This window comes from Biomphalaria glabrata, chromosome 1 (genome assembly GCF_947242115.1).
Source record: "Biomphalaria glabrata chromosome 1, xgBioGlab47.1, whole genome shotgun sequence".
Lineage (NCBI taxonomy): Eukaryota > Metazoa > Mollusca > Gastropoda > Planorbidae > Biomphalaria > Biomphalaria glabrata.
This window is the reverse complement of record NC_074711.1, coordinates 70,434,527-70,447,787: the sequence shown is the minus strand read 5'-3', so window position 1 is coordinate 70,447,787 and position 13,261 is coordinate 70,434,527. Positions and strand designations below refer to the sequence as shown.

The 13,261-nt window shown below is 37.6% G+C and overlaps 1 protein-coding gene across 5 annotated transcripts in view; it reads right to left on the bottom strand.

Moving 5' to 3' along the window:
• Window positions 1-13,261, bottom strand: part of LOC106079916 (semaphorin-2A-like) — a 208,422-nt gene that overhangs the window by 78,350 nt on the left and 116,811 nt on the right. For 4 of the 5 annotated variants that reach the window (XM_056011713.1, XM_056011729.1, XM_056011709.1 and 1 more), the window contains 2 exons: window positions 2,937-3,457; window positions 2,737-2,902 (listed from right to left, as the gene is read on the bottom strand). In XM_056011713.1, the coding sequence (XP_055867688.1) occupies window positions 2,737-2,902; window positions 2,937-2,945 (175 nt within the window). In that variant the 5' untranslated portion in view covers window positions 2,946-3,457. Of the gene's footprint in view, window positions 1-2,736; window positions 3,458-13,261 lie in introns of all 5 variants that reach the window. The other variant, XM_056011736.1, reaches the window with a different exon arrangement.

Below are 13,261 nucleotides of genomic sequence, written 5' to 3'. Positions count from 1 at the left end.
AACAAAAAGTGCTAAATAACAGGATGTCAACAAAAAGTGCTAAATAACCAGAAATCAACAAAAAGTGCTAAATAACAGGAAATCAACAAAAAGTGCTAAATAACAGGATGTCAATAAAAAGTGCTAAATAACAGGAAATCAACAAAAAGTGCTAAATAACAGGAAATCAACAAAAAGTGCTAAATAACAGGATGTCATCAAAAAGTGCTAAGCAACACGCTGTCAACAAAAAAGTGCTAGACAACAGACTGCAATAAGCTCATCAGTGCTGGCAGGTGGCTTTTTGTTTTGTTGCGCCTTTTAACATGAGGTTCTAGTTGTGAGTGACAAGTTTTCAACAACTATATGGGAGGCCTATACCCGACATATTGTCTTTCACTAGATTTTCAACAACTATATGGGAGGCCTATACCCGACATATTGTCTTTCACTAGATTTTCAGCTGCGCAAATCTATTTAAATAGTTGACTGGCTGACTGGTCCAGAGGTATGCGCTTCGGACTGTCTTACAATGGTCTCGAGTTCGAATCCAGCCCGCTTTCATCCTCTGGGGTCCTGCATGGGAGGTTTGGGTTAAAACGTAATAATTTTCATAAACCGTACTAGCGTCTAAAACTTGTTAACCAATGAAACAAAAGAAAGAACATTTACATAAAAAACAAAACATTTCAAAATGTCAAAAAAAAACAACTTTTTTTTTGGTGGGGGGGGGGGGGGAGCGGGGATCTTAACGAAGAGACGAGATTAAAAGAAACAATTTCTGGTACCATTAAATTGAGAGACAAACTGGAGAAAAACAAATTGAGTTTTTTTTTTTAAACCTTACATCTTGTAGGAATGGTTTGTTCGTGGACATAACATATTTAAAGATTTAAAAAAACACACACACAACCTTTAACCCTTAACACCCTATTTAGTTTCTATTTGAATGCTTTTTTTCAACAAACGGGTAGAGAACAAAAATGGAGATAATTTCTTGGTGTCTATTATTTAACTCCTTCTCTCCGTAATTATTTTCCACGTTCCGATGGGAATTTTTCATTTTGCTCATTAGCATTTTTTTTACCCTGTTATAATTAAGCTTGAATAACTTTGACGTTTATGATCAGAAAGTGTTTTATTTGGTCTAGACTTAAGGGGAAAGTATGCTCTTTTTATAGAACACAAAGTAACGTTTATAGTTTATACAATCAAACATTCATTGAATTGAACGAAGTCAAATCAACGATGGTATCGTCAATCAGGAGAGAAAGAGTTAAAAAAAAAAGGTCAAAAATGTTTCACACTATGAACCACAGTTCCACAAGTTATCGATTCAATTAGATTTTATGTGAGATATCTTTATAGCAAGAAATAATACATTTTTATTGTCAACTAATCGTTTCTACAAAAAATATATTTTTAGATGCATCGACAAAGACGTTTTTGTGTAAGTGACTGCAGATACAGTGTTGTAGAACACGCTTGGAAGGAGAGAGTTAAATAACCTGTTTGTATGCACAGACCACTCGACCTCAGTTTCAAAAGACATTCCTTGTTACGAGGGAGTGCAGCAGTTAAAAAAAAAAGACTCACTTCCTTTTCCCGCTGCTAAGAAAATGTCCTAACTTATCTTATCTTCGTATAAACTGTATCACTTGTCCAAATATCCTTTCAACAGAGGAAAGAGAGAGAGAGAGAGCAGGAGGTAATAGGGGGAGTCTGTGCGTGTTTCTTAAATGGTAATTAGCTGTTTATGTTGTGTGTGTGTTTCCCCTAGCATTGTTTTTTTTTAAATCCATTCATGACGTCATCAGCGTTTTTATTTCAAACAAATTGTACTTCCGTTTACAATCTTCGCTCGCTTTCTTTTAATTATGTGGGTATCATACATGTGGCTAGTTCATATGTGGTCAATGTACATGTAGTCAATGCTTACATTGTTAAGTGTACATGTGGATAGTTCCATTGGTTATGATATTCGTTATTCTACAAAAGTTCAGCAAACAGGTTAACGAAACAAAAGATGTTTGCCACATTATTTTCTGAATGGAACAAAATATTTAAGGAAAAGAAAACTAGATCATTAAAAAAAAACCACCTAGGCATCATAAAAAAAACCAAGAAACAAATGTGTGTAGGATGCGATGTACTGAGTTATCTGCTCCCATTCCTTCTCACAATCAAGGCTTTGTGTTGTCTCTTTGGGACACACGTAACTAACAGAAGTCTCTCCCTGTTCAACATGGCAGGTGACTCCTACACAGCGAATGGTCATTCTTACAAGCCAAGACTAAGTACAAAGCCACAGAATATACACAGACACGTTGTTTCAAAGTACAAATATTATGTAGAAAAAGAAAAAAATATCTTTTAAAAAAAGTTATTCAAATTTAGAAAAGAATTATAAGATACCAGAATAAAAGTCTGAAAGAGATAAAGGGTAATGTATCAGTGTAGTGTCCCAATATTTAAAATAGTCTCCCTTTCCAGTTGGAGTGAGAGGGTGAGAGCAAAAGTAAACACTCCTCAGGACATCAGTAAGCTGATTTCTCATTCTGTACCATTCGATAAACATATTATTGTTTAAGACTCTTGGAATTGTTTTAGAATCTGTACTAGATGTATCAGAAGAAAAGCACTGCCCGAAATATTAGGGTCCAAAGCAAGTATTTTACAGTTTGAAAAAAAATTCTATGGAAATAAGAAACAGTAAAAAAAAAAATAATAAAAAAAAATGAAACAATCAAAACATACCTGAAGCATATAAGGTGGTCACAGACTCGCATCCACTAGTGTCCAGCACTGAAGCCATTGGCGCGTTGGCCGTCACACTGACCAGAGCGAAAAGCACAAAGAATGTTAGCCCAACATACAGTGACCCGTGACAAGATAACCTCTCCATTGTCAATGCTGGTGAGTACGAACTGTTCTTCTTTCTTGTAGAACCAATCCTATTTGCTCATCTACCTGTCCAGATGATCTCCCTTACAATATGTTCTAATTATTTGTATAGACTGGTACAGGAAGGGATTCAACAAACCCAAACCCAACAGAAATACAGTGTCAACAACTAAGTTTTGAAGGCCAAAAGTCAAATATTTTGCAAGTAAAATCCAAACTATGACTCACTGCTTGAGCTACAATAAAATCAGGAGGAAGACCAGAGCCGAGTTTATAATATCCCTTGGTAATCCAGAAATAATTTGATGTGTATACTATCCAAAGGTAGCTCTCTATTATGTCATCAGAAACAGAACAATCCACTGATCCACATGCCAGGAGCGTGGCAAATAGAAGGTATTATGACGTAGCAATCCCTAGCCTTGGGGCGCCGCACTAATGCTGGAGTAAATTTCGCGTTTTTTTTGGTCTTTTTTTTTATTCGTTCTGACGTCACAGAAGGCGGGAGGGGGGTGCTGCTTCGTTCACCGTGATCTCCCAACAGACGAACTGCGCCAGCGGGTAGTCTCCTCCCCTGAAAGCAAACAATATAAATATTTAAAGATGAGCATTCCCTCAATAGCTCCAAGAGCTTTAAAACATTAACTGGTCTAATGAGAGAGAAGGGGGGGGGGAGAGGAGAGAGGGGGCAGAGAGAAAGAAAGAGAGAGAGAGGGGGGAAGAAAGAGAGAAGAAACAGAGAGTGTAGAGAGTGGGTAGGGGTTAAAGTAAAACAACACACAGCAAAGAGCATAGAGAAAGAGAAAATAAGATTAAAAGAGGAAGAGATAGAATAAGTGGGAGAAAGACGAAGAGAGCGAGCGAGAGAAAGAGAATGAGAGAGAAAGAGAGAGAGAAAGAGAGAGAGAGAGAGAAAGAAAGAGAGAGAGATTAAAAGAGAGAGAAAAAAAGAGAGAGAAAGAGAGAGAAAGTAAGAGAGAGAAAGAAAGAGAGAAAAAGAGAGAGAAAAAGAGAGAAAGACATAGAAAGAGAAAGAGAGAGAAAGAGATAGGGAAAGAGAGAGAAAGAGAGAGAGAAAGAGTGAGAAAGAGAAGAGAGAGAAAGAGAAAGAGAGAGAGAAAGAGAGAGAAAGAGAAAGCGAGAGAGTGAAAGAGAGAGAAAGAGAGAGAAAGAGAGAGACAGAGAGCGAAAGAGAGAGAAAGAGAGAAAGAAAGAGAGAGAGAGAGAGAGAAAGAGAGAGAAAAAGAGAGAGAGAAAGAAAGAGAAAAAGAGAGAGAAAGAGAGAGAGGGAGAGTATAATCTATCAGAGCTTGCAGCGAGTACATATAGAGTGTGTAGTCTAAGCGTATTGTTCACATCTCTGTAAAACTGGCAGACGATGTCAGTAATTAGCGAAATGAGCCAGAACGAGGGTCAGCCATGTCGAGCATCTCCTCAGGATTACATGGAGGCGCAGACACAAAATCTAAATGGCTTGGGACTGGAATGTCAGCAAAGACATGGAATTTTACTCAAAAAAATATCCCCACATTGGCCAACATAATCTGTTCATCCAGAAAATCTTTGTCATTAGTGTCAGTAATTTCACTAACAGGAGACGAGTGTACATTCAATATGTGTACACTTATTTGAGACTTTAAATACAAACCACACATCAATGTTTAATATCATACTTAACTGTAACCTAATTTTTTTTTTAAATATCAGGTTAAACATGAAACCTAAATGTTTAATATCAGGCTTAACTTGAGAATAAATGTTTAGTGTCAGGTTGAACATTGAACCTAAATGCTTAATATCAGGCTTAACTTTAACATAAATGTTTACTATCAGGTTTAACATTTAACCTAATTGCTTGATATCAAGTTTAACTTTAACATTAAATTTTAATATATATTACATCTCACTTTAACTTTTGTGTTTCATAACGTAATGAAAAGAATGTGTTGGGGAGTTTTAAATGGCCCCCTAAAATCTATAAATAGCTAACTTTTTGGTGTATCCGGGGTACAGAAGAAAAGGGAAAGATAAGCTACGTTTAAATTTGTATGATTTTTTGTTTCACTTTTAAGTACTGCAAAATCAAATGTTTTAAGCTCGCCCCTTTATAGTTAATTTCTTTTTAAAAATTCAGTTAGCGTCCTTGACATTGTTTAGTCGTGAACATCCCCATTAAAAATTCAAACTTTGAGGACTAAAGCTCAGGGGGAAATAATTCCACAGGACACGTGACTTGTGTACAGCGGATGTAAGTATTTCTCGAAAGGACACGTAATCGCCATACAAACTCTCGGCCCTCTAGGATGAAACATGTTGCTCCGTGTGTGGGATGATGTTGCCGCTGTATCTGTGGACCAACACGTAATGTGAGGACCAACAAGGCAACAGAGGAGACAACACAGTCAGCCCACAGTCATACACAATCTTCAAAATTGTCTGCTGTACCTTTCTTTATGCTCATTTCCAGAGTTAACATTTCGAAAAAATATGGCGCGGGTTCATTGGTTGTCCTAATCAGGGCGCTGTCACTGAAAGCGAGGCCCTCATATTAGTTGCAATGACAAGGTTATTACTAAATAGGACTACAGTGTCTCAAGGTGCGTCGCAGAGTAAAACAAATGTTACCTTCCCGTACCCTTCCCACAAGTGTTGTTACGTTTAATGGCAGCACGACCTATTAATTAAGTCAAGCTTTTTAATTAAATCTATGCCCGAGCACGCACTGTTGGTTAAAACACAGCGCATGGCGCAAGAGAATGAAGAAATGAAGAGTAAAGAATGTGTAAGGTGACTGCACAGAGTAACCCTTACTTTGTGGATGTATTACACACAGAGAGGAGGAAGTCACTACTGACTTAATGGAAGTCTCCTACAACAACAGATACAAAATTGTGATATTTTCAGATTAACGAATTTCGAAGTGACAACGCAAGGAGAATATAAACTTTGACCCTGGTCACGTGTTTCAATTAAAGAGAAAATGACACGATGACAAGTTAAGCTCACTTCCCCTAACATCTTAGGAAATAAATTGTTTAGGAATTGAGACCCTGATACTATCTTGGTAAACTTTTTCCCACTTTATCATATTGATGTACATTGGCTAGGCCTGTCCACTTTATCTGGGTACTTTGATGTACATTGGCTAGATGTGTCCACTTTGTCTAGGTACTTTGATGTACATTAGCTAGATGTGTCCACCCTATCTAGGTACTTTGATGTACATTGGCTAGATGTGCCCACTTTGTTTAGGTACTTTGATGTACATTGGCTAGATGTGTCCATTTTGTCTAGGTACTTTGATGTACATTGGCTAGATGTGTCCATTTTGTCTAGGTACTTTGATGTACATTGGCTAGATGTGTCCATTTTGTCTAGGTACTTTGATGTACATTGGCTAGATGTGTCCATTTTGTCTAGGTACTTTGATGTACATTGGCTAGATGTGTCCACCCTATCTAGGTACTTTGATGTACATTGGCTAGATGTGTCCACCCTATCTAGGTACTTTGATGTACATTGGCTACATGTGTCCACTTTATCTGGGTACTTTGATGTACATTAGCTAGGCCTGTCCACTTTATCTGGGTACTTTGATGTACATTGGCTAGATGTGTCCACTTTATCTGGGTACTTTGATGTACATGGGCTAGATGTCTGGGTTTATTCTAAGGAGACAGTGTATTACCACCGCCAAGCCATCCACCCTAGCCTCACCCTCTCTTTAACGTTCGCTGTACTATATTTCATCTCCATGGCAATCCATTGTTTATTCCTGAAATTTGAGAGAGGAAGCGCCAGGTCCATTCTCGCCTTAACGTCTCTGGTGCTAAATGAAACAAGTTTGAATTTCCTTTGAGAAATATTAACCTCATCCGTGAGGCTGGGAGCGGTTAGATTGGGGCGGGAACAGGGTAAAGAGAGGGAATGGGGCGCCAGAGGAGGGAGATGGGCGCTAGAGGACTATCGATCTGGTGAGGAGGCAAATATGGCCATGAAATGGAATTGGGGATGGTGTTAGAGAGGGGGGATGTTCGTCCACAGAGGCTGTCAGCTGTATTGAAGAATTGAAGAGACTAGACAGACTGTCCGTTGTATTGACCATCCATCAGAATACAACGGCACTGGCCACTCAAGTTGGGATTTCGTTGTTATCAACCATCCGCCGGATTATCATCGTGTCGTCACTATTGAAGCGTTACAGACCACAGCGTTAGTTGATAGGTTAGAAAAATTACACAATGAATCCTCCCTCTGAAAACCCAAATCGTCTGCGGTAGATCGTTATAATTGACAATCCGGTAAACATCGTTGTGACAGTCCTTCGTCCTAAATGACCATGGTTCAAGCTGACCATGTTCGTCGTTATAGCCTGTAGGTGGTCGATCGACTAAAACACTGAGCATCTTCTGAAACCAAGGGAGACAGGGTGGCGACAGCAGACTATCCTATTGATCAGAGTAATAGTATTGTATCGATCAAAAAAATCTGGTCTCCCCCTAAATGTCTGTGCCAGAGAAGAGTTTATCGATGACGTAATAGGCATTGCGCCCCCCCCCCTCCTTTTTTTTTTTCAAAACCATTTCCCTGGGATGTGGTCATTGATCAAATCAAAACTTGTTAAGCCGAAGTAAAGTAAAAGCCCCCAAATGAGAACTAGCTGACAGCTACGCGTTCTTTAGTTGATCACACATCGGGGAAGTAACTTCATGTGCTCAAAAAAAGATTTTTGTTCAAGGTCTCTGATCAATGGTGAACATCGATGCGTAGAGATCTATAAAAAAAATATTCAGTAGGATGTTTTGAAGTGTTGACTTTAAATCTAAACAAAACAATAAACAATACTGTCGAATAATGTTTTAATGAAGACTTCAATAAATAGGTAAATAAAATGAAGACACTTGTCCTTTACTAGCTGTGAAAAACTCCAAAGATGAACTGACAGTATTCAAAAGACATGAAATTTTATCATGAACAAACATTATTGTCTTAAATGTATGTCTAAAGATACTTGGCTTATTTTTAATAATACAAAACATCAAAAAATAATAATTTTGTAGCCAATATCCCTGGGCCCTGTGTGACAAGTCAAAAACTCGCTGTCAGAGTCACTCTAAATTATCACAGCATTAATTATCATTTTTCATCATTTATTTATTTTATTTTAATTATTTCCCCGTCCTAACCCCAATTTCTTCACCCGCGCCACCTTTTCCTCTCCAGGCTAGACTTAGTTGACCACATTGGAGATAGCGAAGGCGCGTCCTTTCATTTATCTGCCCTTGATCGGGGAAAGGTAAACACACAATCTCTTTCGTCTTACCCGCCGGATGTCTGAAGGACGGTCGCGGTTTACACCACCTTGGTTTGAATGCAAGCTAATCCCCCCCCCCCCTTTCTCTCACGTCTCTCTTTGATCTAAGAGATTACCCTGGTCAACACACCGCGTGATATTCCAAGGTGCGGCTCCCGCCTCGAGTCAAATCCATCCACGTGTAAGATAAAACTTAGCCTAGGGCATTTCCGGTGTCCGCCCGCATTTTACAGGCATATATATATAGTAAACCAACTCAAATCACCCTCTCTTTCTCATTCGAGCTGAGCTATCGAGTCTGGACTATATCACTTATTCTTTCTCCTAGAGGAATACCTGGTGGTAAGCCGAACTTAATCACAAGTTCCATCTTAATTACTCTGTGTATTTTTCCATTGGATTTTATCATGTGTATTTTGCTTAGTTCATTTATATTTAATTAGTGCATTGTGTATTTCTCACTGGCGTAAGTAGAAAACATAAACATGTGCTATGTATGTATTTTAGTATTGCATTAATCTATTAATGCCACGTTGCTCAATTGATCGTTGATGCAACCATGTATATATTTGTACATCTTAGTCTATTTCCTTTATCTCGGTTGGCCGCCTTGATAATTTTACTATCGCACTAATACTGCGCTTAGAAAGGAGATATGAGTTATCTCCCCTGTAATGAATTATCTCCCCTTTACTCATTTTACTCTAATGAGAATTGCGCCGCTTGAAGGGACATTCAAGCACGCTCCATTGTTCTCGACCCACGGTCATATGCAAACAAAGCGTCTCGATCGCTGACCACCGCCCAACTCACCCCCCCCCTTTTCTTTCTCTATCCACCTGTATTGTTTATTTGAGACTATTAATTCCCCTTCTATGTACATTTTTACATTATTACTTTCCCTCTTATGTACATTTTTATATTGCTACTATCAGCCATCTGGTATTCCAAATCCCATTTGTCATCAACTCCCCTTTTGTGCTCAAAAGCAATTTTACCAATCTGACGAATGCACCTCAGTCGAGGGCATCGATAAGATGCATGAGAGACATATCCTAACTTGTCTTTATTTATCCGCAGCCTCCCTCAGGTGTCTGCCTATTTATCGGATTACTTACCTGCCTATTTGCCTATCACCTATTGCCTAGTTATTGGATCAACGATCTATTTACCTGCCTATTTATTTATTGGATCAACGATCTATTTACCTGCATCTGTGCTTTGTGCTATTCAGCACTGCACTTGCCTATTGAGATCTACTCAACTCTACTACCTGGCGCTATCGGCATTGCCCGCCTATTCGACAGCCCACCTGTCAAGCTATTAGGTGCGACGTCCCTATAGACCAGATCTGTGTGAGACGTCATAGCTACGCCAACCCTCTGCAACTCACTGGACATATCCTGGCAACTACGCTGCCCACGGCAGATCAGCTCTGCCCGCAGTAACCTTGTGCCCACTGTAGCCGGCCACCCGCCCTACTGTGCCCACTACAGATATTAGATTTTGGGGATTGAGACTCCACAAGAACTATATCACCGGCGTCCCTCTATCCGCTAGAGCGCCACTTCCAGCTGCAGAACCTCAAGCCAGGACACAGCCAGCTGCGACATCAACAGGAATACCAGCTAAGTCAGAGGACAAAGTGACATACTCTCTTATTAGGTGCAAGAGTGATGATTAAACATAGAATATACTAGAGATAGATGCAAACCCTCCCCCTTTTTATCCTTATATGTATATTTATGTAAATAAATATTCTTTATTTTAACTTTTGTATCTATCTTTCATTGCTTTGTCTCGTTGCGTGTCTGCTCCCGATTCATATGCTGATAAGTGGGGGTGTGATAGCATTAAAAATAATCATCCCCTAGACATAAAACGTGCCAAACACACGTCACATTTCCCCACCTGTCACATTTTGCCCTGCAAAGCCTAGCGCCGGCCCTGCGTGAAAGTAAACTACGTAGGTGGAAATGTCAATGTTGAATTATGAGAGCAAGTTATTTCATAACATCCAACTGTTTGTTTTAATCTCTTCATATTGATTTGTTTTATTATGTACTCTGTAAATATCCTTGCGTTCAGTGTTGACGTCTGAGATCAGTTTCAGATTGATTTTTTGGTAGGAACATTTGATTGCTTCTTACATAATTGTTTATATCGAAATGATGCTGCCATTTCACTGGTTGAAACAGATCGTGATACATCTCAACTGAACTAATACATTTACTTGTTTGGTAAACTAGGGGATCAACTATGAGACAATTTCAAGACAAGAGATATTAAAGAAACTTTCAAGACAAGAGATATTAAAGAAACTTTGAAGACAAGAGATATTAAAGAAACTTTGAAGACAAGAGATATTAAAGAAACTTTTAAGACAAGAGATATTAAAGAAACTTTGAAGACAAGAGATATTAAAGAAACTTTCAAGACAAGAGATATTAAAGAAACTTTGAAGACAAGAGATATTAAAGAAACTTTGAAGACAAGAGATATTAAAGAAACTTTTAAGACAAGAGATATTAAAGAAACTTTGAAGACAAGAGATATTAAAGAAACTTTTAAGACAAGAGATATTAAAGAAACTTTGAAGACAAGAGATATTAAAGAAACTTTCAAGACAAGAGATATTAAAGAAACTTTGAAGACAAGAGATATTAAAGAAACTTTCAAGACAAGAGATATTAAAGAAACTTTGAAGACAAGAGATATTAATGTCACCTTCAAGACAAGAGATACATTGAGACATTTTTATGACTGGGAAATGCTAGCCCTTGATAGCTACTCATGGAGCCCTGAATGCCGAGGCGAAGCGGAGAAATAAAATAAATAATAATTTAAAAAAAAAGAGCAAGTGCTGGCTTCACTGCAACATGTACAACCCATGCTTTGTGTGTGGTCGACTTTTTCAAAGCGAAGCTTAGACTTCATAGCAATCTTAGACTTCATAGCAATCTTAGACTTCATAGCAATCTTAGACTTCATAGCAATCTTAGACTTCATAGCAATCTTAGACTTCATAGCAATCTTAGACTTCATAGCAATCTTAGACTTCATAGCAATCTTATACTTCATAGCAATCTTAGACTTCATAGAAATCTTAGACTTCATAGCAATCTTAGACTTCATAGCAATCTTAGACTTCATAGCAATCTTAGACTTCATAGCAATCTTAGACTTCATAGCAATCTTAGACTTCATAGCAATCTTAGACTTCATAGCAATCTTAGACTTCATAGCAATCTTAGACTTCAATCTTAGACTTCATAGCAATCTTAGACTTCAATCTTAGACTTCATAGCAATCTTAGACTTCATAGCAATCTTAGACTTCATAGCAATCTTAGACTTTATAGCAATCTTAGACTTCATAGCAATCTTAGACTTCAATCTTAGACTTCATAGCAATCTTAGACTTCAATCTTAGACTTCATAGCAATCTTAGACTTCATAGCAATCTTAGACTTCATAGCAATCTTAGACTTCATAGCAATCTTAGACTTTATAGCAATCTTAGACTTCATAGCAATCTTAGACTTTATAGCAATCTTAGACTTCATAGCAATCTTAGACTTTATAGCAATCTTAGACTTCATAGCAATCTTAGACTTCATAGCAATCTTAGACTTCATAGCAATCTTAGACTTCATAGCAATCTTAGACTTCATAGCAATCTTATACTTCATAGCAATCTTAGACTTCATAGAAATCTTAGACTTCATAGCAATCTTAGACTTCATAGCAATCTTAGACTTCATAGCAATCTTAGACTTCATAGCAATCTTAGACTTCATAGCAATCTTAGACTTCATAGCAATCTTAGACTTCATAGCAATCTTAGACTTCATAGCAATCTTAGACTTCAATCTTAGACTTCATAGCAATCTTAGACTTCAATCTTAGACTTCATAGCAATCTTAGACTTCATAGCAATCTTAGACTTCATAGCAATCTTAGACTTTATAGCAATCTTAGACTTCATAGCAATCTTAGACTTCAATCTTAGACTTCATAGCAATCTTAGACTTCAATCTTAGACTTCATAGCAATCTTAGACTTCATAGCAATCTTAGACTTTATAGCAATCTTAGACTTCATAGCAATCTTAGACTTCATAGCAATCTTAGACTTTATAGCAATCTTAGACTTCATAGCAATCTTAGACTTTATAGCAATCTTAGACTTCATAGCAATCTTAGACTTTATAGCAATCTTAGACTTCATAGCAATCTTAGACTTCATAGCAATCTTAGACTTCATAGCAATCTTAGACTTCATAGCAATCTTCGAGTTCATAGCAATCTTAGACTTCAATCTTAGACTTTATAGCAATCTTAGAGTTCATAGCAATCTTAGACTTCATAGCAATCTTAGACTTCATAGCAATCTTAGACTTCATAGCAATCTTAGACTTCATAGCAATCTTCGAGTTCATAGCAATCTTAGACTTCATAGCAATCTTAGACTTCATAGCAATCTTCGAGTTCATAGCAATCTTAGACTTCAATCTTAGACTTCATAGCAATCTTAGACTTCATAGCAATCTTAGACTTCATAGCAATCTTAGACCTCATAGCGATCTTCGAGTTCATAGCAATCTTAGACTTCATAGCAATCTTCGAGTTCATAGCAATCTTCGAGTTCATAGCAATCTTAGACTTCATAGCAATCTTAGACTTTATAGCAATCTTAGAGTTCATAGCAATCTTCGACTTCATAGCAATCTTAGACTTCATAGCAATCTTAGACTTCATAGCAATCTTAGACTTCATAGCAATCTTCGAGTTCATAGCAATCTTAGACTTCATAGCAATCTTAGACTTTATAGCAATCTTAGAGTTCATAGCAATCTTAGACTTCATAGCAATCTTAGACTTCATAGCAATCTTAGACTTCATAGCAATCTTCGAGTTCATAGCAATCTTAGACTTCATAGCAATCTTAGACTTCATAGCAATCTTCGAGTTCATAGCAATCTTAGACTTCAATCTTAGACTTTATAGCAATCTTAGACTTCATAGCAATCTTAGACTTCATAGCAATCTTCGAGTTCATAGCA